The 25,217-nt window shown below is 39.8% G+C and overlaps 1 protein-coding gene across 1 annotated transcript in view; it reads left to right on the top strand.

Annotated features, from left to right (window-relative positions):
- Window positions 1-16,511, top strand: part of mRpL28 (mitochondrial ribosomal protein L28) — a 56,966-nt gene extending 40,455 nt beyond the window's left edge. The window contains exons 3-8 of the mRNA XM_076190247.1: window positions 4,329-4,528; window positions 9,949-10,053; window positions 10,346-10,499; window positions 14,003-14,146; window positions 15,160-15,347; window positions 16,237-16,511. Of these exons, the coding sequence (XP_076046362.1) occupies window positions 4,329-4,528; window positions 9,949-10,053; window positions 10,346-10,499; window positions 14,003-14,146; window positions 15,160-15,347; window positions 16,237-16,282 (837 nt within the window). The 3' untranslated portion in view covers window positions 16,283-16,511. The remainder of the gene's footprint in view (window positions 1-4,328; window positions 4,529-9,948; window positions 10,054-10,345; window positions 10,500-14,002; window positions 14,147-15,159; window positions 15,348-16,236) is intronic.
- Window positions 16,512-25,217: the final 8,706 nt, after the last annotated feature.

Raw genomic sequence — 25,217 nt, 5'->3', positions numbered from 1 at the left:
TGTATATATGTATATATATGTATATATATATATATATATATATATATATATATGTATATATATATATATAATTGTAATATAGAGGAAACAAATTCACTTGAGATTCTATTTCTTATTCACCAACTATCATACCAAGTTTTGAAATACCTTAGGATGTAACTTTGGCAATATTTGTATCCAAACTATTTCAGAAATAAATGCTTCTGTATAGAAACCTGTACTTATTGACTTCATTTAAAAACTTTTAACCTATTCCAATGATGTGACTTTGATGTCAGTTATATCTGTCCCCTATATCTTGAACATGACTTTCAAGACTGAGTTGCCATAAACGGCATTAACCAAACTAGTTCCTGGTCTGGCAGAAGAACCACACAAGGAATGGTTAAAATCCTAGAATTGCACAAACACATATATTTAATGTGAATCTTATGTTGTCCAATAGCTCCTAACCTCGTGTAATGTAACAATTGGGTAACTAAATTTTTAGTTGTGCACACCTATGCAGTACCGTATAGCAATAGAAAATTAATTATTGTGTAAATTATAATACATCAATGTAATATGCTATTTTCTTGGTGGAAATCAATAACAAAAAAGTTGCTAAAACAGATTTACTGACAAATGAAGTCACAGTGGTTGAATGATATGCTATATTTGTTTTGATAGATGATAAATTTGTCTATTTGTCTATTCTAACCTAACCTAACCTACCTAACCCATGTAACCTAACCTAACCTATGTAACCTAACCTATATTTAGTAATTCGGCACCTCCAATTCTTAAGATCACCTGGGTCGTCATCATCATCATCATGGATGCTGATGGCCTGATATTTTTGTACCTCAAGCAATTAACAGACAAAGGCAGAACCCTGTGTTCTCTCATAAAATCCAAGGAAACCCTATTGTTTTTGTAACACCATTTATTAAGATCACCTGGAGTTTGAGAACACCTGGTCCACAACATGAAAGCCATTGTCTAACTGACAGTGACTTGACTGGACCAATGACAACATGGCATTCATACCATATCCTAGTGGCTTCTTTCATTAGCAGATTTGCTTGTAGCAAGGATTTTTATTTCTGCCAAGAAAATTGCGCATTACATTCATGTATTATAATTTTCAAAATTAATATTTAATTTTCTAATGCTATATTGCTTAGGTGTGCACAACCAAATTCCAACAACTTTATAGAAAAAATAGATCTTTTAAATGCTAAAAAGAAAAGTGAAAAATATGTGTACATAATATTGGAATTTACATGATATTGGAATAGAACTAATAAAGCTAAATATGGTATTATTTTAGTTGTGCACACCTACGTGATATAGCGTATGAAAAATATTGATTTTGTAAATTGTAATACATGAATGTAATATGAGATTTTCTTGGCAGAAATAATAAAAAACCTTGCTACAAGCAAATCTATTAACAAATGAAGCCACTAGGATATGGTCCAGATGCCATATTGTCATCTGTCCAGACCAGTCACTGTCAGTTAGACGATGGCTTTCATGTTATGGACTGGGTGTTCTCCAACTCCAGGTGACGTTGATAAGAACTGTTACAAAGACAATAGGGGTTCCTTGGACTTTATGAGAGAGCATGGGGTTCTGCCATCATCTGTTAATTGGCTGAGGTACAATAATAATCAGGCTGTCAGCATCCGTGATGACAGCAACGACCCGGATGATCTTTAGAATTTGAGGTTCCAAATTATTAATTATAGGTTATGTTAGAATAGATGAATTTATCAGTCTTTCATTTCTTCAACCCCGGCATCTATCAAAACAAACACAGCAATTCAACCGCTGTGACTTAATTAGTTAGTAAATCAGTTTTAACAACTTTTTTGTTATTGATTTCTGCCAAGAAAATTGTTTATTATATTGATGTATTATAATTTACAAAATTAATAATTAATTTTCTATTGCTATATTTCGTAGGTGTGCCCTTCTAAAAATTTACCAAAATTTTTTAGAAGTGTATTTGCTTTTAGCAAGATTTTTTTATTGATTTCTGCCTAGAAAAATAGAAATTACATTGATGAAGTATGGATGTCATATGGATGGAGTGAACATGAGGGGGCGACAGAAGATGAGGTGGATGGATAGGGTATAAAAGGGCCATTGAGCAAGGGTGGGTTGTCTGTCGAGGAAGGGAGAAAACAGAAGATTGGGATGTGTGGAGAATGTGATGCATGGACGGGAGTGGGTGGGGATGGGGGGTTTAGGGAGTGGTTATGTGTGAATAATATTTTGATGCAGCCCAAAAGGGTTTCTCCCCATCTTATCTTTTTCTGCATAAGTGGATGGAGAGGGGGGCTGTTGATCAAACGAAGCAGCTTTGTTATGGATGTGCTGTGTCTTGCTGCATTGCTTCTGACCCAGGGGTTGAATTTATAAAAGAACCTAACCCCTAAATCTAGACATAAATCTTCAAAATGGTGGAGATTTTACCTAAATCCCAATGCTGGCAACCTAAATGCTTGTGTCTAGAGATTCTAGACATAAGCATTTAGGTTGCCAATATAGGGTTTAGGTAAAAAATCTCTGCCATTTTGAAGATTTATGTCTAGACTTGGGGGTTCGGATCTTTTATAAATTCAGCCCCAGGGCAATGGACAAGATGCAGGGATGACCCATCAACCAGGAGGAGCCAAAAAAAGAGGAAAGGAGAGGTAGTGAATGGGGATGGAGTAGATAGGGGATGAAATGGGTAGGAATGGATTTATGCCTTTTGACTTTGGCTACCTCCCTTGTAAGCCCCTTGGTATATGTAATATTTATTTTCTTTATATGTTGCTTACATGTGCACTTCTAAAAATAAACCCCAAGAAAAGACTAAAAGTACTATATCTACTGTTATTGAAAGATTAAAGAGAAAGAGGTAATTTGATTAGTGTACAGTGTAGATCACTGAAGGGGTTGGACTACATTTATTGAAAAGATAATTTCGTTAGGGATGGGAAGGTTTCACTAGATCATGAGAACAACTTGAAAAAGACTAAATGTCTAAAGGATGTGAAGAAATAGATTTCTAAACTGCTCCATAAATATTTGGTATAGCTAAGAATGTAATATAATCCAAGCTGGAACCATACATGAATTTACATGTAAGCATGACAACTGGAGACTAGTGTAATATAGACCAAAATTAAACCATGCATAAATTTTAAGCTAGGTGGGAGTGTAAAAAACAGGACCCCACAAGTATTTACCTAGTTGTAGTATGCAAGGAAAGAACAATGTTTGTGGGGTCCCGTCTCCTACTCTCCAGTTTATTGTACCTAGCCTCAAATTCACACATGATTTTGAGAAACGAAACCATACGAGTATTGCTCCTTTCCTCTATTCTACAATGGGCTGTCATGTTGTGCTTGCAGGAAGCTGCCCTGCTGATGAGGAGGAAAGTGGAAGATGGGTGGAGTACTATTAATCCTCAATCAGTCCACCTGGTCTCTAGATCAGGTCCAGTAAGCCACAGTGTTCATCATACCACTTCTCTCCAACTATCTCGCCCTTTATTATTTCTGTTTATCACATAAGGTATCCCAGCACCTGCCCTCCCATACCTAATAGTTGGAGACATAGAAGCTAACACAGTGCCCCCCTCCCCTCTTCATGCCCTCTTATGAAAATAGAGAAGATGAGGAATAATCCCTTTCATGGAGGTCTCCTTGTCTTCAGTAACAGACCTGTGAGATAGATGGAGAGAATCCTCTCTCATATTCAACATCTTTGGATCCATATGAGATTAACACTGAGTCAGCAGATCAGGTCCAGGATCACTCAAAATCAACAATATTTATTCCACCTTAGCTAAAAATCTGTAATTGCCCCCTCCTCCTACTATACTAAGATGGTGACATAGAAACAGTCCTACAATAATGCAGCACATACAGTATTTCAACATTGTTCCTCAGAGATGAGATCTATAGGAGGGCTCAAGGACCATCATCAGCCACTGTGGGGATGTAGGTTTCCTTTCGTTAAACTCAAGGTGACAATTATTATCATTATTCTCGTGAGTCTTAGGAAATTCTTCATCCATTCCAGGAGGTTCTGTTTGATTCCTATTGTAAAATATGTGGGAGAGTCTTGTGGTGTTTATGAATGATTTATATAGGAAATCAGGATATGAATGTAGGAAGAAGATGTAGTTCAATGGAGCAATGAGTATAGATTTGATATTGTTATGAATGGGTAATGAAGGAAACAATATGGACAGTAGGAAGTGTTTAAGACATTAAAATTAGGATTATTCTGTTTGGACTACACTTGATATTTCATTGATTAAAGAAGGAATTATGCTTTTTCCCCAGATGAATCGTGTTGCACCACAACTATTGCATGAGGCTCTAACAAAACCATGGGTTTTGAAGAGACCCTTTCAGCACCCAGATGTAAAACGATTACCAGAACATTATTTGAAGTTTTGTTATGATTGGAAGTATGGTCCCAAAACTGCAGTTCACTATATTCCAGAGGAAGGAAATTTGAAGATTGGGAAAAATGGACAAATGTAAGTTCCCTTTTTTTTTTCCCCGTAAGTGAAAGTACTTATATCCAGTAATAGAATAGAAAGTTGTCTTCATTCCATGCAAGTTGTGTTTTTTGAGAAGATCAGTTACTTATTCAGAACTGTTATTTTGCATTTATCATTTTAGTGATTTTTTGAAATGTTGGCTTATACTGGTAATTGGTGGGACCAGTGATTAGTACCTGTAAGATGGAAGTTGAAGAGAATCATTTTCCTGTTGTTCATCTTCAGAAATTGTCAACATCCTTACCATCCAAAGGTGCAGTCCCTTTGGACTTAAACTCTATTTTAAGACTGGTCCCAAAACTTCTATAAATTTCAATTGTATTTTCTCTGCTGTTTTACATATGAAGAGCTGAAAAGTGTAAATTTCTCCCACATACTACTAGTAGCCATCAGTATAGCTCTCCCATATTAATAGATATTAAAACATACATAAATACATATTAAAACAACAAGAGTCCAAAATTTCTTCCCAGGGTATATGGGAGGGCCTGATGATTGTTGCCATTTACTGTGGGGCTGCAGGTTTCCAGTTGTTGAAATTCAAGGCAGTAATTATATTATCAGTGATAATTGTTCATGCTAACTCTTAATTCTAGTTTCAGTATAATTACACATATTATATACTGATATTCAACATTATAATGTACAGTATGAGAAGTATGATGGGGGTTACTAGGCTAGATAGAGTGAGAAATGAGGAGGTGAGGAGGAGAACAGGGGTGGAAAGGGAGTTGGGAGATAGGGTTGATGAAAGAGTATTAGGATGGTTTGGACACATGGAAAGAATGAGTGAAGAAAGACTAGTAAAGGAGGTATGGAAGGCAGATGTGGAGGGAGTGAACATGAGGGGACATCCTAGGATGAGATGGATGGATGGGGTGAAGGGGGCTTTGGGGAAGAGAGGAATGTCTGTTGAGGAAGGACGGGAGAGGACAGAAGACAGGGGTGAATGGAGAATGGTTGTATATGGAAGATGTTGTGATGCATGAGGTGGATTGGGGGTGAGGTAGTATGTGTGAGCAAAATTTTGACGCAGCCCGAAGGGATTTCTCCCCGTCCTCTCCTTTATATGGGGGGACGGAGAGGGGGGGTTGCCGATTTAATGAAGCGGCCTTGCTGTGGCTGTGCTGTGTCTTGCGACACTGTTTCTGACCAAGGGCAGTGGACAGTGTGCAGGGATGACCTGTCATCTAGGAGGTGCTAAGATGGGAGGGAGGGTGGAGGGGTGTGGAGTGTTTTCGGGGATGGAATGGGTGGGAATGATTTTATGCCTTTTCCTTTTTGGCTACCTCCCTAGTAAGGGGGAAAAAGCCTTGGTATATGTATGTATGTATGTATGTACATGATGTGAACTAAGCATATCTTGCATACTTGAAAAGAACTGTACATGTATTTTTGGTATTGATAATTTAGTTGAAGGGCAAGTGTGTATTTATGAATATGTCTAAGCACTAAGAGACAGACAGTGTGTACCCTCATGTAGTGGCCCATTTGAGTGTGGGAAGACAAGGGAAGGGAAACGCGGGACTACAGAAATTTCCCGTGTTTACCTTTTCTTGTCTTCCCATTCCTATCTGTACAAATTCTACCACTTGAGTATATAGAACATATAGATTAAAGAAGGTGGGAGCAATTTATAGAAGATGAAGAAGGGCAAGAGGAGAGTGGATGTAAGTAGATGTTTGATGGAAGAATTTTGAAAAGATAAGTTAGTTAGAAGCAAGAGAGTAAACACTGGTTTTGTACCTATTGCTTGATAGCAGGCAAATATTCCCGCATTTAAAAAGGGAGATAAATCATCTATGTTCAACTACAGGTAAACGTCGACTTACGATGGCCGCGACTTACGATTGTTCGACTTTACGATGACGACGACGACGACGACGATATGATAATTTAACCCCTTCCATACGGTGCCGCACACATAGGCGTCATGAGGAGCAAGTGGATTCGCGACGCTGCTATATCGGCGTCTTGATTATATTTATTGTAGTCGCCCCTGTGTTTTTACATTCTCTCAAATGATTCATTCTCTGTGGTTTTCAAAATTCGCGGGTGAAAGAGAGAACGATCGATATAAGCGGTGACTATATTTTATGATGCGAGTATTATTACGTCACGTCGTACGGCTGGCATTGGCTGCTGCCCGCGAGATTTAAGTTCCGTACTGAAAATACATATTACAGGTAAACGTCGACTTACGATGGCATTAGGTTTCGATAGAGCCATCGTAAGACGATCTCATCGTAAGTCGATCCCCACTCTGTTCCGTGGTCACTGTACCTAGCCTACCTGTATATTAACCACCAGAGATACTGAATATAGCCTATTAAACATGTACAGTAGTTTATTTAATTATTTTTATCCTTTTTACCATATTCAAACACTATAATATGTATTTTCAGTACGGAACTTAAATCTCGCGGGCAGCAGCCAATGCCAGCCGTACGACGTGACGTAATAATACTCGCATCATAAAATATAGTCACCGCTTATATCGATCGTTCTCTCTTTCACCCGCGAATTTTGAAAACCACAGAGAATGGGATTTAGGGCACATTTGAGAGAATGTAAAAACACAGGGGCGACTACAATAAATATAATCAAGACGCCGATATGGCAGCGTCGCGAATCCACTTGCTCCTCATGACGCCTACGTGTGCGGCACCGTATGGAAGGGGTTAAATTATCATATCGTCGTCGTCATCGTAAAGTCGAACAATCGTAAGTCGCGGCCATCGTAAGTCGACGTTTACCTGTATAGTGTTTGAATATGGTAAAAAGGATAAAAATAATTAAATAAACTACTGTACATGTTTAATAGGCTATATTCAGTATCTCTGGTGGTTAATATACAGGTAGGCTAGGTACAGTGACCACGGAACAGAGTGGGGATCGACTTACGATGAGATCGTCTTACGATGGCTCTATCGAAACCTAATGCCATCGTAAGTCGACGTTTACCTGTACAGGCCAATCAGTTTGACATCAGTTATAGGTACACGTACAATGCTTGCATCAATAATAGCTAATAGAATCAGAGATCACATTGAGGGACATAGTTTGATTTGTGACTCACAGCATGGGTTCTCTAAGGCTAAGTCTTGTGTAACTAATTAGTAAGTTTGCACTTTACAAGGGAAAAGGGACAAGTGTGAGTGTAGTAGTTTGAGAGGGATCAGCTTGTTAAGTGTAGTTGGGAAGGCTTATGGGAAGGTCTTGATTGAGAGGATTAGGAGAGGAACAGAGGCAGGATAGAGTGAGAAACAAGGAGTTGAGGAACAATGTGAGTTTAGGACAGGTAGGGGTTACATGGATCAGATTTTTATGGTAAGACAGATATGTGAGAAAGCTTTTGGAAAAGGTAAGGATGTTTTTTGGGCTTTTATGGATTTGGAAAAGGCTTATGACAGGGTAGACAGGAAGGCACTGTGGGAGGTATTGCAGATATATGAGATAGGAGGAAAGCTTTTAAGAGCAGTCAGGAGTTTTTACAAGAGTAGTAGAGCTTGTGTTAGAATCAGAAATGGAGAGAGTGGTTTGAGGTAAAGGTGGGACTTCATCAGGGATGTGTTATATCGCCTTGGCTGTTCAATTTATACATGGATGGGGAGGTGCAAGAGGTAAATGCAAAGGTAGTGGGTCCGGTATTGGAGATGGTTAAAGAAAATGGAGAAAAGTGGGATATAAGCCAGTTGTTGTTTGCTGACAACACTGCACTTGTAGCAGGATCAGAGGAGGGATTGAGAAGTTAGTGACCGAGTTTGGGAAGGTGTGCAAAAAAGGAAGTTGAGGATAAATGTGGGTAAAAGTAAAGTGATGAGATGTACAAGGGGAGAAAGTGGCAGCATACAGGAGTTGAGTATAAAGGGAGAGAGACTGGAGGAGGTGGATAACTTTAGATACTTAGGTGTGAATGTGGTGGGAAAAGGAGTGGAGGTGGAGGTAGAATGTAGATTGAGAGAAGAACGTAAATGCCTTGGGGATTAAAAATTGTAATGAGAAATAGACATTGGGGAATGAGTGCTAAGAGGAGACTGTATGAAGGAGTGATTGTGCCAACAGCACTGTATGGGGCAGAAACATGGAACATAAGAGCAGAAGAGAGGAGTTTGAATGTGTTTGAGATGAGGTGCCTGAGAAGTATGATAGGGGTTACTAGGCAGGATAGAGTGAGAAACAAGGAGTTGAGGAGGAGAATGGGGGTGGAAAGGGAGTTGACAGATAGGGTTGATGAAAGAGTATTGGGATGGTTTGGACACATGGAAAGAATGAGTGAAGAAAGACAAGTAAAAGAGGTGTGGAAGGCAGAAGTGGAAGGAGTGAACATGAGGGGGCAACCAAGGATGAGATGGATGAATGGGGTAAAAGGGGCATTGGGAAAGAGAGGAATGTCTGTTGAGGAAGGATGGGAGAGGACAGAAGATGGGGGTGAATGGTGAATGGTTGTGTATCGATGATGCTGTGATGCATGAGGTGGAGTGGGTGGGAGATGGGGGGGCTGAGGAAATATGTGTGATAAATAAATTGACGCAACCTGAAGGGATTTCTCCCCGTCTTCTCCTTTTCTGCATGAGGGGACAGAGAGAGAGCGGTCACTGATTTAATGTAGTGGCCTTGTTGTGGATGTGCTTTGTCTTGCAACACTGCTTCTGATCCAGGGCAGTGGGCGAAATGCAGGGATGACCTGTTATCCAGGAGGTGCCAAGATAAGAGGGAGGGAAGAGGATGGATGGGAGTGGAGTATGCTGAGGATGGATTTAATGCCTTTGCTTTTTGGATACCTCTGTTGTAAGGGGGATAAAGTCTCTGGTATGTATACATAGTTCTTGAATTTCTTGGGAGGGATTTTTCTGTAGGGCTAATGTCTGAAGGGTTTTGATGAAGTAGAGAGTTTGGTGGTCAGTATTGAAATGCTTCTTTTGTGATCTTTGTATGGATGTGTTGTGTGATGCAGGTGGTAAGATAATGTATGTAATGGGAGGGGAGAAAAATAAGGTTAGGAAGAGAGGAGATACAAAGTGCATTAAAAAAGATTTATTTTATTTATTTTATATACCAAGGGCTTCTTCCCCCTGATAAGTGAGGTGGCCAAGTCAACGCATACACCCACTCCCACCTATTCCACTCCCCCCCCCACCCTTATTTACCTGTTATCTTAGCTCTTTGTGATAAAAGGTCATCCCTGTCCATTACCCTGTGGTAAGGGATGAAAAAATTCTGCCACAGTGTTTCCCATGCAAGTCATAAAAGGTGATAAAATGAGATGGAGTGATGGGATTAGGTATCTGGCTTGCTATAAAAGTATCCAATGAGGAGTAAAAGTCATTGAAAAAGGTGAAGGCTGATAAAGCACCAGAGTTAGATGGTTGTCATAACATGATGTTTTTCTTTAGTGAGCAGGTGCAGAATGTGCCTATACCCACGAAGATACCGAAAGAACTCCATGATGGAATATGGGGCGGCGAAGAAGTGATCAAAGGTTTTCAGAAACGGAAAAGGTATTTTAGTTGGATGTTGATTTTTCTTTTATGTTTCCTTGTGTGAAATAATGATTTTTGACATCATATTACCATATATTTAGACTATTTTCATGTTTTAAGAAACAAATTTCTTCTGAAGTGTTAATGTGTCTATGGATAATATCAAGTAGTTATAATGTAATTAGCTTACACCTTTCTTATTTGTTTTAGTGATTTCAGTTAGGAAAATACCAATGCAATACAGTACTAAGAAAGTAGTATGTATCTTTGAACCTGGACATGAAATTAAAGTGTTTCATGTTTTCTACAGGCTGCGGAGAAAAGTACCACATTACTGGGTACCAACATTGAAGTCTGCAGTACTTTACTCAGAAGTGCTGGACAAATATATGGAAGTGGTGGTAACAGAACGTACTCTTAAACTGATTGATCAACATTATGGATTGGACAGCTATTTGTTAGAAGTAGGATATATTTGTTTCTATGAGTTATAGTTGGTTAAGAACTTATCCCATAAGTGTGCTGTGAAAACAGGGTATTTTATTAGAGATACATCAGTTAGTCATTCTGTTGCTCCAGGTCTCTCTTGCATATCTATCCAGTAGCAACAGCTACCGGATAGACCCATAAGTCACCCAAGGAAGAAATATTGGAAGGAAATGGTGTGTGGGAGGCATGTATGTGATGTAGGGAAAAAGAATAAGGCTGAGAATAAGGAGTTCAGGGAAAATGAAAAGAAAGTGTGGATTGTGTAACTGATAAGTAGGTAAATTTTTAAGATGATTTGGGTAATAGTCAGCCTGTTGCCCCAAATCTATTTTGCATGAGACCCATGGCTCCCATGTAACCAGTAATAGGTACTGTATTGGCCCACAGGTCTTTCAAGGAAGAAATATTGTATTGTCTTGGTATTGCTAAGGTGTGACATTATAAGCTTGTCTTGTGTGTGATGATAACATCTGGGGCAGTTTGTTTATGTGGCCAGTCCTCTTCTGTGTTGGTACTCTTTTAGTGCTGGAAAGTGATCTGAACATAGTTGTATTAGTGTAGGATCTTTCTTCTCTCAGGAGGGATTTTTCTGTTTGGCTAATGTTTTGAGGGATTTGATGGAATAGGGAGTTTGATGTACTTGTTTTATGTTTTGATTATGAATGTGTTTTGTGGTACAAATGGTTGTTGTACATATTTGAATAGTGTGCTGCTAATGGTGTGGGGAATGTCTGTTGAGCAAGGAAGGGAGAAAGCGGGTGATAGGGGTGAGTGGAGAGTGGCTGTTTAAGGAAGGGAGTGGATGGGGGATGGGACGGGGGTAGGGAGTGATTATGTATGGATGATATTTTGACACAGCCCAAAGGGATTTCTCCCCTTCTCTTTTTTCTGCATAAAGGGATGGAGAGGGGGATTTGCTAATTAAGTGAACCAGCCTTGCTGTGGATGTGCTGTCTTGCTGCATTGCTTCTGACCCAGGGCAGTGGGTGGGATACAGGGATGACCCATCATCCATGAGGATCTAAAATGATAGGGGGAACTGAAAGGTTGGATTGGGTAATTGCCTTTTGACTTGGCTACCTTCCTTGTAAGGGAGAAAAAACGTTTATACATAGATGGTTTATATTTAAGTACTTTGGATAGTTTATGCTCATATTCAGTTAGGAAGCAGCTGCTATGGCAACCATCATGGTGTTAAATTAATGCTGTTGATGCTCAAGCTAGTTGAATGTTTCAGTGTTAAATTAATGCCATTGACTCTGTATGGGTTTATGAGCTTATCTCAAATGTTGAATTATTTTCTATTGCTTCTGGGTATGTGTTTCTTACTTGCTTTCTATATGATAGTTATTATTTTATTTACAGTTTTATCCAGGTTTGGAAATTGTTCTATTTCAAAGTGTTAAGTTCTTTCTTAATGTCTTCAAAGTATTTTTGTCAGTTTGCTTTTTGGTAGTTAATGAAAGTCCTCCTGATCATGGATTGCAGCTTCTCTTCTAGTTCTATGGTGATCCTAACCACTTCAGTACGAGACAAATTCTTGTGTGCAGCATTGGCTGCCATATGTATGATGCATCACACTACTTGCATTATAAAATATATATTCACTGCTGTATTATTTATTCTCTTTTATTTTGAGTAATAATAAACACAGAAACTTGGAACATAAGAGAGGAAGAGAGTAGGAGTTGGAATGTGTTTGAGATGAGGTGCCTGAGAAGTATGATAGGTGTTACTAAGCTGGATAGCATGAGAAATGAGGAGGTGAGGAGGAGAACAGGGGTGGAAAGGGAGTTGGCAATAGGGTTGATGAAAGAGTATTGGGATGGTTTGGACACATGGAAAGAATGAGTAAAGAAAGACTAGTAAAAGAGGTGTGGAAGGCAGAGGTGAAAGGAGTGAACATGAGGGGGCAACCTAGGATGAGATGAGATGGATGGGGTAAAAAGGACATTGGGAAAGAGGGGAATGTCTGTTGAAGAAGGACGGGAAAGGACAGAAGATGGGTGAATGGAGAATGGTTGTGTATGGATGATGCTGTGATGCATGAGGGGGAGTGGGTGGGGGATGAGGTGTGAGGGAGTATGTGTGAGAAATAAATTGATGTAGCCCAAAGGGATTTCTCCCTGTCATCTCCTTTTCTGCATGAGAGGATGGAGAGGGGGGTGGGGGGTCACTGATTTAATGAAGCAGCCTTGTTGTGGATGTGTTTCTGATCCAGGACAGTGGGCAAGATGCAGGGATGATCCATCATCTATGAGGTGCCAAGATAAGAGGGAAGGTGGATGGGAGTTGAGTATATTGGGGATGAAATGGGTGGGAGTGGTTTTTATGCCTTTGTTTTTTGGCTACCTCCCTTGTAAAGGGGAAAAGGCTTTTGGTATATGTATGTATGTATGTAATAATAAACACAGAAAACATGATCAAACCAGTTCACAGAATCTGGGGTAACTTGTGTACAGTTACAAAAAAATATATATAATCAAGACGCTGATGCCGGCATCCTTGTGTACCCATTCATGCCTCAAGGCATCTACGTAGGCATCATCGTACCAAAGTGGTTAATTGAGAGGTGAGTGGGTGACATGTCCTGTATGGTTTCCCATGTGATTTGAATTTGTATGGGTGAACACATTATGTTGGGTGATGTTAATTATTAATTGTGTTGGAGAGGTTGTCTTCTGGCAGGTTTGTTGCAGGAGTTGATTGTGTTTAGGTTGGGGGAGTTTTTCAAGAGTTTTGAGTCTTCTTTAGTTTGTTGTTTATGTGACAAGCCAGTCCTCAGAAAGAAAAAAATTATCCCAAACCAGTAGAGAGAGATGTCAAAGCTCAAAACGGTAGATGATATTTCATAAAATCTATAGTTAATCTCTTCCATACAATGAGGCCTATGTAGACATCATGAGGCACGATTGGGTATACAAGGATGCCAGCATTGGTGTCCTGATTACATTTATTTTGTAGTTTTAGCTGAGTGACCCCTGAATTCTCTGAACTGGCTTGATCACATTTTTGTGTTTATTATTATTATTCTAAGTGAAAGAGAATGAGTAAAGGGCCATTTACACGGTCAAACAGTTTGACAAACCCGGTTTGTCAGACAAGTGTTTGAAGTGATGTTTGACCATGTGAATGGGATATTTGGTCGTCAAACACGTTTGTCGAATGTGTTTGACAACCAAATACCCTATTCACATGGTCAAACATCACTTCAAACACTTGTTTGACAAACCGGGTTTGTCAAACCGTTTGGCTGTCTAAATGCCCCCTAAGTCAGAAGTGATTTTCTATTGTATAGTGCGAGTATTATGATGCATCATCCAACATCAGGCATCCGATGCTGCACGTGAGAATTTGACTCATATTGAAGAGGTTAAGATTTTTTAAGTGAAAAATAATTGTACTTTGCCCTTTTTACATACTTTGCCTCAAAAGGGCATTGACAATATTAATTTCTAAGTTTATCTTTAATTGACAGACCTCACCAAGAGATCTTATGTCTGAATTGGCTCTTGGCATTAAGAGGGAGATTTTGCTTGCTTTGTCAAAGAAGACTTTGTATCCAGATAATGTTGGCAAACAGAAGGAACTTTTAGAAAAGTATAAGGATTTTATTATTCCTGTAAGTATTTTGTTTTTTTCTTGTATCTGTTCTGGTATATAGATAGACTTGTTAACCACTTCAACTTAGTCTCTACATTTTATCTAGTTTATACCAAATTATTTTATTCACCTTAGAGCCAGATATGGGAGGAAATAGGGTTTTGGTCTGGTCAGAATCAAGTCAGTAGTTCCAGAAATCAGGTACCAGTATCTCGGTACTGGACCTCTTGGGGTTTTTGAGTTACTCAGGGTGGTGATCTGGTGGATACTTCCTCCTTCAGGGATGCTGTCGTCTTTGGGCATCCGTCCTTCTTCCAACACCTTGATATTGCTAAATGAAGGCAACTTATCTCAGTTGCCATCTGCATATAAAGCCACTAAAATATTCACAAACTCCACACTAAAAGCTGTCTATCTATATACCAATAGGCTTCTTCCCCCTTAGAAGGGAGGTAGTCAGTCAAGGCATACAACTACCCCCACCCATTTTACTCCCATCTATCACTGATTTCCATTTCATCATAGCTCCTTGTGGATGAAGGGTCATTGTCCCCTGCCCACTGCCCAGGTCAGAAGCAGTGCAACAAGACACAAGACATCCATAGTAGGGCCAGCCATTTAATGGTGACCCTTCCTCTCCATTCCCTTCTGCAAAAATAGGGAAGATACTAAAAGCAACATCACCTGGAGGCTGCAGGTCTTCTGCATGTGGGATCAGGGACAATGGATTGATTGATTGACTAACACATCCATCTTTCTTATCATGATAATTTTACCAATCTACTTCCTTTTGCTCTCTTCTATACCACATCCACACACATTCAACGACCCACCAAAATCCTCCTCCCAGACCCTCCTCTATTTTGACTTGTTGTCGGAGAAAAATATCGAGTGGAGGATCTCTAGTCCCCTCACTCTGTTGTCCCATTTAATCACCTTCTATAACACATACAGAAACACTTATTGGGAGGGGACTTGTACACTGATTGCTCTACATCAAAGATTTGTGATTGTAATTATTCTGTTTTTCAGGAAGAAGAAGCAGAATGGTATGGACTACCCATGAGACAGGCTTTGAGAAAACTTAGGCACCTTGATCGAGAGGCAAATCAACCTGTTGCCCTTAAACATAATTTTAGGAAGGACTTCTTTCAATATTTAAAAGAAAATAAAGATTCTCTTGTTTCTGTAGAGGAAACTAAAAAAGAGGAAGAATCGGGGTAAGATTTTTGAATACCTCGTTTTGAGACTGCATAAAAGCTTCATACATGTCCCCCTTGTGCACTGGGTGCATATATAGGTATATACAAAGTAATTTGTAAAAGGAAAGTTGCCACATAATGATTTGGTTAGGGGTAAACCTGTTTTGGTTGTTGGACCTTGGTGTGAAGGTGTTGTGTCTTACTGCATTGCCTTTGACCTGAGCAATAGGTGGGGAACAGGGATGACTATTCATTCACATGGGGCTGAGGTGGAAAGAAGAACAAATAGGTTTCGTACATTGTAAAAAAAATTGTATATATTTGTACTACAAGGACTGTGAGGTCTTGGCATAATGGATGCACATGCCTCAATCCCATGGATGGGTGTCAATGGTTGCATTGCAGAGATAGCAACATTCAACTCTACTAGCCTTGACACTCAATATTGCAACAGCCCACTTTTGACAAACTGGAGTTCTTGGATAATGAGACCTCTTTCAACATTTTGAACATTCTCTCTGATTGTGGGAGGGGTAGTCATGATTTTTGTGATGTAAACGAAATGTAAGACATGGATATATTTAACTGTTGGGTCATATGCATAAGTGAGTGCATTGGTATAAAGTTCTGGGTCTGGGGTCAGGAAATAATTTGTGAAGAGATCGAATAGTATAAGAGTATTGCTTGTGGGAATCCCTTGTACAGTATTTTTGTACCAGTACTGGGCTAATCCAGTGGCTGATGGTGGTTGCCCAAGAGTTGTGGGTCTGCAGGAAATCTAGGGGAAATGGATTGAATGATTTGGGAGTGAATTCTGATCTCAAGAATGTTTTAGTTATACATATCAGTCGAATGACTTCATAAGCTTTCCAGTGGAGAACTGATATTGATTTATTTGTCTTTTCAGACCAGCTGCATGGTTATCCAAGATTAACCCTTTTGCTAAGGGTTAGGTGGTAAGAACATAGTCCTTTGGAGAGGAAGAGATGAAGAAATTACTTCTTTAGGTCCATAACTTGGAATTCATGTATGTAGAGATGGGACATTGATCATTGCCATGTATAATAAAATTGTAAATATATTTAATCTTTTTGTTTAATTTTTTGTATTCATGCAAATGGATAATAATCACATTAAAATTTATAAGAATTGTAGCAGAAGTGATTAAAGATAAAAAATTGGTATTTTTCTGTATTAACCTCTTCAATACGAATCAAATGCTTTTGTGCACATTTGATTGCCTGATGTATGAAGATGCATCACAATATGTGTGTTATAAAATATAAAGTTCCAGCTGTTACAATTTTCTCTTTTCACCCAGAATGTTTATATCCACAGAAAATGTGATCAAGCCTGTTCACAGAATATGGGGATCACTCAGCTATAACTGCAAATCAATATAATCAGGATGCTGACATCCTTGTATATTCACTTGCACCTCATGATGTCTACAGAGGCGTCATCATATTCTATTGGTCAATGTAAATTGTATAGCTATATCTTGGGTTCAAGCATCATGCATGTACCCATCATTGTATTGAGTGATGCTAGATAGCATCATTGCTTGTGTTTATTGACTAGCTGATGGGAACTTCCCAGTTGGAAGCATTGATTCAGTCCCTGGTCAGACTCTATCATGTTCACACACACTGGTTGGACTCCATTTAGTACTGAGGCATGGTTGAATTTTTAACCCCTTCCATACGGTGCCGCACACGTAGGCGTCATGAGGAGCAAGTGGATTCGCGACGCTGCCATATCGGCGTCTTGATTATATTTATTGTAGTCGCCCCTGTGTTTTTACATTCTCCCAAATGCGACCTGAATCCCATTCTCTGTGGTTTTCAAAATTCGCGGGTGAAAGAGAGAACGATCGATATAAGCGGCGACTATATTTTATGATGCGAATATTATTTCGTTACGTCATACGTCTGGCATTGGTTGCTGCCCGCGAGATTTAAGTCCCGTATTGAAGTGGTTAATAATCTGACAGTTTGCCAGCCTTTAATTCTTCAAGCAAGTAATATTACTTGGCCAAATACCACAGTTGGCAACTACTCTTGTGATGGATCAACTCACTGATGTAAGAACATAAGAATAAAGGAGACTGCAAGAGACCATAAGGCCTACACTAGGCAGCTCCGTATCCATAACCACCTGTCATCCCCATCCATAAAGTTGTCTAATCGTTTCTTAAAACAACTGATAGTTTCAGTGCTTAATACATGGTTACTACATGTGCCATTGAGCAACATGCCTGGCTGCCTTCTGCATTCAGATAGGGAATACTCGTTCTTTAACCCACCAGTATGGTTAACACTGGACGACACTGCGCTTGTGGCAGGATCGGAGGAGGGATTGAGGAAGTTGGTGGTAGAGTTTGGGAGAGTATGTGATAGATGAAAGCTAAAGATAAATGTGGGTAAAAGTAAGGTGATGAGATGTACAAGGGGTGAAAGTGGCAGTAGACTGGAAGTGAGCATTAAGGGAGAGCGACTGGAGGAAGTGGATAGTTTTAGATACTTGGGTGCAAATGTGGCAGGAAAAGGTGGAGGTAGAATGTAGATTGAGAGAAGCGAGTAAATGCCACAGTGGATTAAAGAGTGTAATGAGGAATGGATGCTAAGAGGAGACTGTATGAAGGAGTGATTGTGCCAACAACACTGTATGGGGCAGAAACATGGAACATAAGAGAAGAAGAGAGAAGGAGTTTGAATGTGTTTGAGATGAGGTGTCTGAGAAGTATGATGGGGGTTACTAGGCTAGATAGAGTGAGAAATGAGGAGGTGAGGAGGAGAACAGGGGTGGAAAAGGAGCTGGGAGATGGGGTTGATGAAAGAATATTAGGATGGTTTGGACACATGGAAAGAATGAGTGAAGAAAGACTAGTAAAAGAGGTATGGAAGGCAGATGTGGATGGAGTGAACATGAGGGGACCTCCTAGGATGAGGTGGATGGATGGGGTGAAGGGGGCTTTGGGGAAGAGGGGAATGTCTGTTGAGGAAGGACGGGAGAGGACAGAAGACAGGGGTGAATGGAGAATGGTTGTATATGGATGATGTGATTGCATGAGGTGGAATGGGCGGGGGGGTGGGGGGTGAGGTAGTATGTGTGAACAAAATTTGACGCAGCCGGAAAGGATTTCTCCCCGTCCTCTCCTTTTATGCAATGGGGGGGACGGAGAGGGGGGGGTCGCCGATTTAATGAAGCGGCCTTGCTGTGCATGTGCTGTGTCTTGGGACACTGCTTCTGACCCAGGGCAGTGGACAAGGTGGGATGACCCGTCATCCAGGAGGTGCTCATATGAGAGGGAGGGTGGAGGGGTGTGGATTGTATTCAGGGATGGAATGGGTGGAAATGATTTTATGCCTTTCCCTTTTTGGCTACCTCCCTTGTAAGGGGGAAAAAACCTTGGTATATGTATGTATGTATGGTTAACACACATATTCTGAATTATTAGGTAAGGGTAGAATATGAAAAACAAGGTGATGAGATATACATGGGTAGAGGGTGGCAGTGAGTTGGAAGTAAGTCTAAAAGGAGAGAGGCTGGAGGAAGTGGACAGCTTTAGGTACTTAGGGTTGTATGTGGCAGGAAAGGGAGTGGAGGTGGAGGTAAATTGTAGACTGAGAGAAGCAAGTAAATGTCTTGGGGGATTAAAAAGTGTTATGAGAAATAGACATCTGGGAATGAATTCAAAGAGGAGATTGTATGAAGGGGTGATTGTGCTGACAACATTGTATGGGGCAGAGACTTGGAGTTTTAGAGAAGCAGAGAGGAAAAGTTTAAATGTGTCTGAGATGAAATGTCTGAGAAGTATGTAGGGGTTACTAGGTTGGATAGAGTGAGAAATGAGGTGAGGAGGAGAGCAGGAGTGGAAAAGGAAAGGGCTGATGAAAGATTATTGGGATGGTTTGGACACATGGGAAGAATGTGTGATCAAAGACTAGTAAAAGAGGTGTGGAAGGCAGAGGTGGAGGGAGTGAACTTCGGGACGACCGAGGATGAGATGGATGGATGGGGTGAAGAGGGCATTGAGCAAGAGGGGAATGTGTGCTGAGCAAGGAAGGGAGAAGGCAAGAGATAGGGATGAGTGGAGAGTGTGTATAGGTGATACTGTTATGCAATGAAGGAAGGGGTGCAGGGGATGTGGGATAAGATATGCATATGTGTGGATGGTATTCTGACACAGCCTGAAGGGATTTCTCTCCATCTTCTCTTTTTCTGTACAATGGGACAGAGAGGGGGTTGCCAATTAAGTGAAGCAGCCTTGCTGTGGATGTACTGTTTCTTGCTACATTGCCTCTGACCCAGGGTAATGGGCGGGATACAGGGATGACCTGTCATCTGTGAGGAGCTAATATGAGAAGGGGGAAAGGGTGGTGGATGGGAGAGGTATTGGTGGGAGTATGTGCATGCCTTTGACTAGGCTACCTTCCTTATAAGGTGGAAAAAGCTCTTGGTATATAGAATGAAGAACCCAGGAGAGAGCTTTTTCACATATCTAATGTTTTAGGTACAGTATATGCACCCTTCTTCAGACATCCCTTGGTTTTCCTTCTACCCTAACCTTGTACCTGTCAGTATGGACTACTCTTATATTTTGAGTTGATTAACTTCTACAACCACCCTGTCAAGTGGTAGACACTGGCAGAAACATTAACATCAACCTCTAACCACATAAATTACAAAATTGAATTCATATAGAAAAAATTACCCTTGAATTCCAGCCACCACCTGACTTTACACCTCTCATCTCTCAAGAAAGGAGTGTTAATAGAAACAGAATTCTGCATTTCTCTCTCTGACTGCAAAGGAACAGACTCAGACAATATGCATCATATGTTAGGAAATCACATGGACCGGATGGAACTGCAAATTAGATACTGAGTGTACAGTGAGTCCTCCTTATATGGTAATTCTTTATCTGGTAAATTTACAGTTACGGTACTTGGTAATTACTACCCTCAATTCTATTTACGGTAAGAAAAATTCACAGATACGGTATCCGCTCATGTTTTGAAGAGGAAAGAGCAGGGAGAAGGTACATCTGCCATATCCTATTATTACATGTTATAATGGGTTCGGTATACAGTAATTTCAATTTGCGGTAAGGTTTTCAGGAATGCATATGTACCGTATAACGAGGACTTACTGTATAGATGAATAACAGACAAATTATACAAGATAATAGACTTGTCACTCAAAAAAGAAAAGGTACCGCAAATTGGAAAGATGCAAACATCGTACCAATATATAAAGGAGGAAACAAAGAAAATCCTACAAACTTCAGACTGGTATCCCTTACAAGCACAGTAGCAAAGATATGCGAAAAGGTTATCAGGAGAAAATGGATCAAACACTTGGAAGAGAATTAAATATTAAACCCTACACAATTTGGCTTTTGAAGTAGAAGATCATGTACCACAAACTTAGTATGTTTTTATTCAAGATTAATGGGGATAATACAAGAAAGAGATAGCTGGGCAGATTGTGCCTTCTTGGACTTGCAGAAGGCTTTTGACAAAGTACCACATAAAAAGCTAATAAGAGAAATTGAAATAATAGGAGGAATGCAAGGTAAGCTACTGGAATAGATGAAAGATTTAAGTGGGAGAAAAATGAGAGTGGTACTTAGAGACAAAAACTCAAACTAGGAAGATGTGATAAGTGGCATCCTGCAAGGCTCTGTATTGGCTCCTTTAATGTTTGCCATATATATAAATGATATGGATGAGGGAGTGAGGTGTTACATGAACTTTGCTGATGATGCCAAATTACTTGAGAGAGTAAGCACAGAAGACTGCAGATTGCTACAAGAAGACCTAGACAAAATATGGGAATGGTGTCAGATGTGTGAAGTAAACTTTAACATTAAGAAATGTAGCATAATGGAATTTGGAAAAAGCAAAACTAGAATATCAGGTCAATATAAAATTTGTACCAAGGAAGTCAAAAAAGTTGACTCAGAAAGGGACCTAGGAGTGATTATCTCAAGTGACTTGACACCTGATAAACATGTAAATAAATTAGTTTGAGAAACTTTTAACTTATTAAGATCAATGAAAGTGGCCTTCGACTACATGGATGAAGAAATGGTAAAGAAAATAATGGTTGCACTGATAAGACCTAAATTGGAGTATGTTGCAGCACTATGGGTACCTAGTACAAAAAAACATAAGGAAATTAGAAAGAATTCAAAGAGCAGCAACAAAAATGGCACCTACACTCTCAAATTTGACATACGAACAAGGATTGGATAAATTACATCTATCAACATTGGAACAGAGAAGAAAAAGGTGATTTGCTGACCATTTACAGAATTATGAAAGGGATGGAAGTTCTTGATAGAGATGGCTTATTAAAATGAGACAGAAGAGAAACAAGAGGACACAAGAAGAAGCTAAAGAAGGACAGTTACAGAAGAGAGTTGAAAAAGAATGGCTTCCCACACAGAGTGATTGATGTCTGGAACAAACTAAATTGGAAAACAGTGAGTGCCAAAACTACAAGATTTTAAGAACAAACTGGATGTGGAGAGATATGAAAATGGGTCACTATGAGCATAGCTCTCATCCTGTAAAATACAACTAGGTAAAATACAATATTCTTTATAATAAACTTCTTCAGCCAAATATGGGTGGACCCTCTCTACTGCCAGAAGAGAAACCATTGTCTTCCCTTTCCCCAAACTAGTGGGACACAAAACTTTCACAAACAACTACTGCCCATTCACCTTTATAAACTCTTAGAAAAGATGGTATAATTCCAATTTTCCTGAAACAGTTGGAACACCCATTTCTTCCAATCAGGCTTCTGTGATAGTCACAGTATGACAGACATCCTTGTGTTTACAGACACAACAATTTGTACTGTATTTGCCAAGAACCATCATGTATATACCATGTTTTTAAACTCAGAAAAGACTCCCAGAGATCAGTGCCAGGGAGCCTTGACAGTGACATCCATGTCATTCAAGCAACACATCACTAACATGAGGACTAAATGCACACCTAGAATTAATGTGTTTAAATCAATTGCAGGAAGAACATTTTGACAAAAAGAAACTAATACTACAGTATACAAACAATGCATATGCTCAGTGATGAATTATGCAAGCCCCACATAGGCCCCTAATTTAAGACACACCATAACTACCTTCAGACCATACAAAACAAAGCCCTAAAGACAATTACAGGCTGCACAAATACATTCCTAAAAAAGTAAAGGCATATTAGGATCTAGGAGTTTTCCAACCAGTAGCCTAAGGTTTGGGTCTTTTAATGTGCATGGATGTGGTCCAGATGAGAGTAAAAGGGAAAAGATAGGTAATATGTTAGTGAGAAGAAAGATGGATGTGTTGGCATTGAGTGAAACTACAGCAAGTTGAGAGGGAGGGGCGAGTGTGAGTTTGGGAGTGTAGTTGGGAGATTCTCAGGAGTGAAGAGAGGACGAGGGACAGAAGGGGTGGCTATACTAGTAAGTGAAGTGTGTAGTGGAGTGGAAGGAGGTTTCTTCAAGGTTAATGTGAAGGTGAAACTGGAAAGGGAGATGTGGGTTTTTGTAAGTGCAAATGGGCCTGGTAGTGAGAAGAGCTTAGAAGAAAGGGAGGCTTTTTGGATGGACTTAAATGAGTGCATAGAGGGATTAGGGAGAAATGTTAATGTAGTGGTATTGGGAGACCTTAATGCTAGGGTAGGAAATGAACTAATAGATGGAGTGGTTGGGAAATGTGGAGTTCCAAGAAAAAATCATGGTGAAGAGTTGATGATGATGTGTCTAGAGAGCTGATGATAGCAAATACAATGTTCAGGAAGAAAGTCAAGCATAAGTACACATGGGAGAGGGTGGTAGATAGAGCGTTAATGGACTATATAGTGGTAACCAAGAGTATAGTAGAAAGAGTTAAGGATGTACATGTTCTAAGGGGAGAGAGTTGGTGGAATATCAGATCATTTTTTGGTGGAAGGTAAGTTGAGAGTGGAGGATAGATGGAGAAAGAGGAAAAGGAGAGCAGGTAGGGAGGTGGTTAGAGTGAACTGCTTAAATGAGAAAAAAAATGAGTAAGAAAAGAAGGTGTGAGAGGAGTGAAGGATAGAGTAGAACTATGAGTGGAGGAGGAATGGGGATGATTCAAGAAGGGAGTCACAAAGTGTACAAAGACGGTGTGTGGAACAAGGAGGACAGGAGGAAATAGAAGGAAGGGTAATGAGTGGTGGAATGAGGAAACAAAGAAGGTTGTAGAAGAGAAGTGAGCTTTCACAGATTGGTTACAAAATAGGATGAGGTAATCATATGAGAGGTACAAAGAAAAGAGAAGTAAAGCATAAGATAAAGGAGGCACAGAGGAGAGCAGATGTGAAATGGGGTAAGAGTATGACTGAAATTTTTGAAGGTAATAAAAAATGTTTTGGAAAGAAATTAAGAGAGGAAGAGGAGGCAAATCAAGTAGAGAAGAAAAGGTAAAATGTGCAGATGGAAAGATGATAATGGAAGAGAAGGCAGTAAGAGGAAGATGGACAGAGTATTTTCAGGAGTTGCTAAATGTGAAGGAGGATAGGGAGGGTAAGGTAGTTGCATTGGGAAGCGCTAAGAAAAGGACAGTGATGAGTGAGGAAAATGGAGGAGAAATAAGGAAAGATGAAGCGAAGGCAGTTATTAAGATGAGAGCAGGTAAGGCACATGGGTTGGATGGATGTCATGGAGAATGTCTGAAAAAAAGAGGTACAGTGATGGTGGACTGGCTGGTGAGGTTAATGTTTGTTTATGAGAGGGTACAGTGCCAGAGGACTGGAGGAGTGCCTTTATAGTTCCACTTTACAAAAGAAAAGGGGACAAGTGTGAGTGTAGTAGTTTCAGAGTGATCAGCTGGTTAAATAAAAGCCAAAAAAACATCCTTACCTTTCCCTACAGCTTTCTCACATATCTGTCTTACCGCAAAAACCTCATCTACTCACCCCTACCTGTCCTAAACCCATACTGTTCCTCACCAATTACTCCCTCTGTTCCTCTCAATCAAGACCCTCCCATAAGCCTTCCCAACTATCACTTAATAAGCTGATCACTCTGAAACTACTACACTCACACTTGTCCCCTTTTCTTTTGTAAAGTGGAACTATACAGGCACTCCTCCAGTGCTCTACCCTCTTTTAAACAAACATTAAATAACCTCACCAGCCAGTCCACCATTACTGTACCTCCTTTTTTCAAACATTCTCTATGACATCCATCCAATCCAGGTGATATACCTGCTCTCATCATCTTAACAACTCATACATACTTCCTCATCCCCCACCCACTCCCCCTCATGCATCACAGCATCATCTAAACACAACCCCTCTCCATTCACCCCTATCTTCTGTCCTCTCCCGTCCTTCCTCTACAGACATTCCTCTCTTTTGTAATGCCCCTTTCACACCTTCAGGTAATCATTCAGTTCATTCAGTCCTGTTATTAAGCCATCTATATTTGTGTAAGACACTTTTAATTTTCTGCTACCTCCATCCTGTTTTCTGTTTCCCTTCCATTCTTCTCTACTATGAACCATTTCCTCCACTACTCTCGAATAGAATTTATCTTTTTCTGACTGTTCTGTTCTTGTTTTTTCCTTAGCTTCCATTCTTTTTCCTTTCTCATCCTCTTTATTTATGTCTCTTTTTATCCATACCTGTTTATATAGATCACTTTTTGCTAAGATATTTTCTGCTGTCGTTTGTGACCTGAATTTAACCTTAATTGGTCTGGTCTTATCTATATTGTATTTCCCTTGTCTATATATTTCTTCAATTTCTTTCCCTGTTCCTTGTTCATCTTCTTGAACTACTTCTAATATCTTGTTCACTTTTTCCTTCTCCTCTACTCTTGTAGTCCTATTTGGATTATGCTTCT

Source organism: Oratosquilla oratoria, chromosome 9, assembly GCF_046742065.1.
Source record: "Oratosquilla oratoria isolate Oo_2021 chromosome 9, ASM4674206v1, whole genome shotgun sequence".
Taxonomy (NCBI): domain Eukaryota; kingdom Metazoa; phylum Arthropoda; class Malacostraca; order Stomatopoda; family Squillidae; genus Oratosquilla; species Oratosquilla oratoria.
The sequence above is the reverse complement of the archived record's forward strand: the minus strand, read 5'-3'. Positions and strand labels throughout refer to the sequence as shown.